The 4184-nt window shown below is 40.0% G+C and overlaps 1 protein-coding gene across 1 annotated transcript; it reads left to right on the top strand.

Moving 5' to 3' along the window:
* Window positions 1-784: 784 nt before the first annotated feature.
* On the top strand, window positions 785-1810 carry LOC5569838 (chymotrypsin-2). The gene is made up of 2 exons (XM_001658688.2): window positions 785-891; window positions 963-1810. Exons 1-2 carry the CDS (start codon window positions 834-836, stop codon window positions 1673-1675), a joined length of 771 nt encoding a protein of 256 aa, XP_001658738.1. The 5' UTR covers window positions 785-833; the 3' UTR covers window positions 1676-1810.
* Window positions 1811-4184: the final 2374 nt, after the last annotated feature.

Below are 4184 nucleotides of genomic sequence, written 5' to 3'. Positions count from 1 at the left end.
GTAGTGGTGGTTCACTAGTTCCAGGTCAGTAAAACTAGCTCAGATAAATTTATTTGCGAAATTATTCATTTGAACACAATTTATTCGTGCTGTTCGGAATTTGAATCAAGGTGTTCGGAATATGAGACAAAATGAACACATTGATCGGCATTTGAATCAAAATGTTGTTTCATTATTTCACGTAAAAAACAATACTAATCAAGTTTAAATAAACCTTTTTTTCTGCACACCTAACAGCTAACAGTTTGACTTTACGAAGAAATTGAAATTTTCACACATATCAGCTAAATATCACAAATATGCCTATGAGATGCATTTGAAGATACTGTTTGCCTTAGGTGTTCAGGATATGAGTCAAAACAGTACAGATATACAAAGAAAAACTCAAGCTGCAAAATTGATAAAGGCGCAACGCTGAATTTTGAACAAAACTATCAAAACCAATATAAGGTTTTCCTAGTATGGTTACATACCCAATAATTGGGGTCCAGAGATTATGGTCACAATTGTGTCTACTTTTTGTGCATTTCACTGTGTAGTTTATTATTCATATGAGGAAAACACCGACTAATCCCAGATAATACGAATCAAATTCAGATCAAAAGATAAGCACAGCGTGAATGGAACCAATTCATAAATCCGAAAATTTTAATTGCATCAACTGATTAGATTGCACTTATTTTTGATATATTGCACTATCAATGCTTGCTACTGAAGCTAATCGTATCCGGGTTGCTCGGAACGTTATCAGCCTCGATAACCAACCGAAGAACGTATAAAAGAATCAAACTCAAACCAACAGGCTTAATTCAGTAGATTGAACTGTAAAAAGCATGATTCGTTTGAGCCTGCTTTTCGTGCTTCTCGGTGCCGCAGCCGTCTTTGGAGGCAGTAAGTTCTGGCAATAGTGTGTCCGTTTAAATCAAACAGAGTTTGAAGTATCCACCTTAATCCACTTTCAGCTCTCTCCCCGGAGTTTCTTGAGTGGGAAGGCCGTATTGTCGGTGGTTCAAATGCCGTTTCTGGACAGTTCCCGTATCAGGTTTCGCTACGCTCTTCTGCCAACACGCACTTCTGTGGTGCTTCGATCCTCAATAACCGTTATGTTCTGACGGCAGCTCACTGCACTCAGGGACGTACTCTGGCCAATACCCGTGTCGTCGTAGGGACTCATTTGCTGAACAGCGGTGGCTTTGCCCACGCTTCATCACGCATCATAATCCACCCATCGTACAATCCCAGCACCCTGGCCAATGATATTTCCATGGTGCAGACTACCGTAGCCATCGCTTTCAACCAGTTTGCTCAGCCTATTGGTCTGTCATCTACCTTCGTCAACACTGCTGCCGGAGCGGTGGTTACCGGATGGGGTCAACTTGGGGCCAATGCCGGCATCCCAAATAACCTGCAGTGGTTGAGAACCGACATTATCACTCTGGCTAATTGCCGCAGTCGTCACTCGGCCGCAAACAGCGCCAGGGTCTTCGATAACACCATCTGTACGTTGAGCCCAGTTGGCAGGGGAATGTGTATGGGAGACGCCGGTGGTCCATTGGTGCACGGAGGCCTCCAGCATGGAATCGTCTCGTGGGGCATTCCTTGCGGTTTAGGATCTCCTGATGTGTTCGCTCGCACATCTTCGCACATCAATTGGATTCTGGCTAACGCGGTATAACGAGCCTTGATGCAAAGACTACCCACTAAATGTGAATCGAAATTTCAATGCCAATAACCATGAACTGCTTATTCAGAAAATTCGGTTGTATAACGACATTAGTTTAAAATAAAGCGAGAATATTTGTAAAATGTTGTTATTCATTCTTTTTATTGTGCTATGACTTTCGAGTTTTGTAGTACCACCATGTGGAGTGACATCATTTACTGAATGACAACCGTCGAGAATGGTTGCGTTTGTGCTTGCTTGCTGTTAAAGTTGGTGATGTGAAAAGTGCATTTTTGCTATTTCCGTATGAGGAATTGTTTTGGCAATTACGAATGTCGGAAGTGTCTTGGTGGAATATTTGGGAGGATGTAATGCTGTGTTTTTGTAAAACAAATAGTTTTACATTGGTCTCTGGGCCTAAAACGAAAGATGGAAAAGTGTATGAGGGGTTCTTCTCAGGGAAGGAGAAGGAAAATGTAAAGTGCTGGCTTATAAAAAGTAGCGCAGAAAAAAAAATCGAAACGTTGGAGAACAATGGAAGATAAGAGATATTCAGAGCTTCAGAGTTGCGTCTGGTGGCGCCGAGAAGTTTCAACGGAAAAAGTGGTGTGTGTGAGAAGAGTTTTATTCGGTTTTGGCGGCAGATCGTAGTTAGAGTTGTCGCAAATTAATCGATTATTTCGACTAATCGATTAATCTGACGGGGTTGGTGGTCTGATGGCTACCGCTTCTGCTTCATAAGCAGAAGGTCATAGGTTAAATCCCAGGCCCGTCCCTTTCCTCGTACTTTGTCAAACCGATTTATGTTGGTGCAACCGTTTGACCGACTGTCAAGGTTGGTTGCAGCAACACGATATTTCTTCGCATGTTTTTAGACTTGCCGAGAGTCTAGTGAATATGTGATTGTTGTTTTTTCGAATACTGTGGCTGTGAGGGAGAGTCTTTTCGCGATTTTCTGGCAATAATCGCATTAAGGAAAAGAAGAACTTTCAACATTCAAGTACCGGAAGAAATAAATATTTAAGAGGAATTCCAATTATAATTCGTACGAAATATTCCGGCAAAACTCAGCAATCATGACAGGTCTGTTTCGGGAAATATTCTTAGCAGTCATTGATACAAGAAAGTCCATGGGATTTTTTTTTTTTCAAACATTCTATCCAGAATCTTTTAGTCGTTTCCTCTAGTTATTCTGCTTTGAAGTTTTTCCAGGAATTCATAAGCTATACTAAAAGCTATACAAAAGCTCTTCCTGGGATTCTACCACGAATTTTATCAATAATTCCTTTAGAAATTTATCCACAGATTCAACCAGAAATTCCTCCGGGGAACATTTTTCAGGCATACCATCAGGTGGATTTTTTTCAAGGATTCCTCTAGAGTTTCCTCTACAAATTATTGTGGATTTCAACCACTGATTCCTTCAAACATCTGTCCACAAAAATCCCAAAAAATTTCTTCAGGGCTGACTCCAAGGCTGCCTCGTATAATTCCTCCAGATTGTTATAAACATTTTTTCGAAGATTTTTTCAGAAATTTCTCTAGAAGTTCATTCCAAGGATTCCATCACGCGTTACACAGAAATCACATCACAAATTCTTTCAGATACTTCTAAAGGGATTTCTCGAAAAAAAAAAATCATCACCGGAAATTCCCCCAAGGATTTCACCAGGACTTTATTAAAGGCTTGCTCCAAGGACTTCTCCACCTCAAATTCCTCAAGGAGTTACATCAGAAAATCCACCAGGAATTTCTTCAGCGATTCTTTCTATCAATTTTTCAACAGATTTCCCCTGGGATATATACAAATACTTCCCAAGGGATTTCTCCAGTGGTTCATCCAATACTTCCTTCAACAATTCCACCAATGAATCCTCCAAAGATACATTTAAGAATTCCTCCAGCAAAACTTCAAGCATTTCTATACAGATACTACCCACAATTTATCCAAGGATGCATCAAGTTCCTCCAGGGATTCCCCCAACAATTCCTCCAAGAATTCCATCAGAAAGCCTTTAGAGATCCCCCTTGTAATTTTTTGAGAGGATCTCCCAGGTTATCCTTCGGTATTCCTCTAGAGAATCTTCAATAGATTCTTTTATAAACTCCACCAGTGTTTCCTCCAAAGATTCTTCCTTGTATCTCTGAAGGACTCTATGAGGCATTCGTCCTGGGATTTCTGCAGGAATTACTTCAATAATCTAATATCAATTTCTCCGAGGAATCCTAAAGGAATTTATCCATCAATTCCATCCAGTATTTCTTGAAGGATTTTTCCAAGGAATCTACCAGGAATAAAGAATCTTTCAGAAACTCCTTCAGGGATTGCTTTAAAAGTTCTTCCAGAAATATACCAAGGAATCTCTCCAGGAAACTCCCTAGGAATTACACTGATAGGCAAAATAAAGTGCCCACCACACCAGTTTTCGAATTTCTCTCATTGATTCGGTTCAAATTAAAGTTAAAACACTTAAATCTTATTTGATATTCTTTTAAAGTTGCACTTACTAAATTTTGATAA

This window comes from Aedes aegypti, chromosome 3 (genome assembly GCF_002204515.2).
Source record: "Aedes aegypti strain LVP_AGWG chromosome 3, AaegL5.0 Primary Assembly, whole genome shotgun sequence".
Lineage (NCBI taxonomy): Eukaryota > Metazoa > Arthropoda > Insecta > Diptera > Culicidae > Aedes > Aedes aegypti.
The sequence above is the reverse complement of the archived record's forward strand: the minus strand, read 5'-3'. Positions and strand labels throughout refer to the sequence as shown.

What these genes read in the sequence shown, in the direction of transcription:
- LOC5569838 (XM_001658688.2), top strand. Translation starts at nt 834, where the DNA reads ATGATTCGTTTGAGCCTGCTTTTCGTGCTTCTCGGTGCCGCAGCCGTC. An exon ending in CGCAGCCGTCTTTGGAGGCA is followed by an intron (nt 892 to 962) that starts GTAAGTTCTGGC and finishes ATCCACTTTCAG; the next exon opens with CTCTCTCCCCGGAGTTTCTT.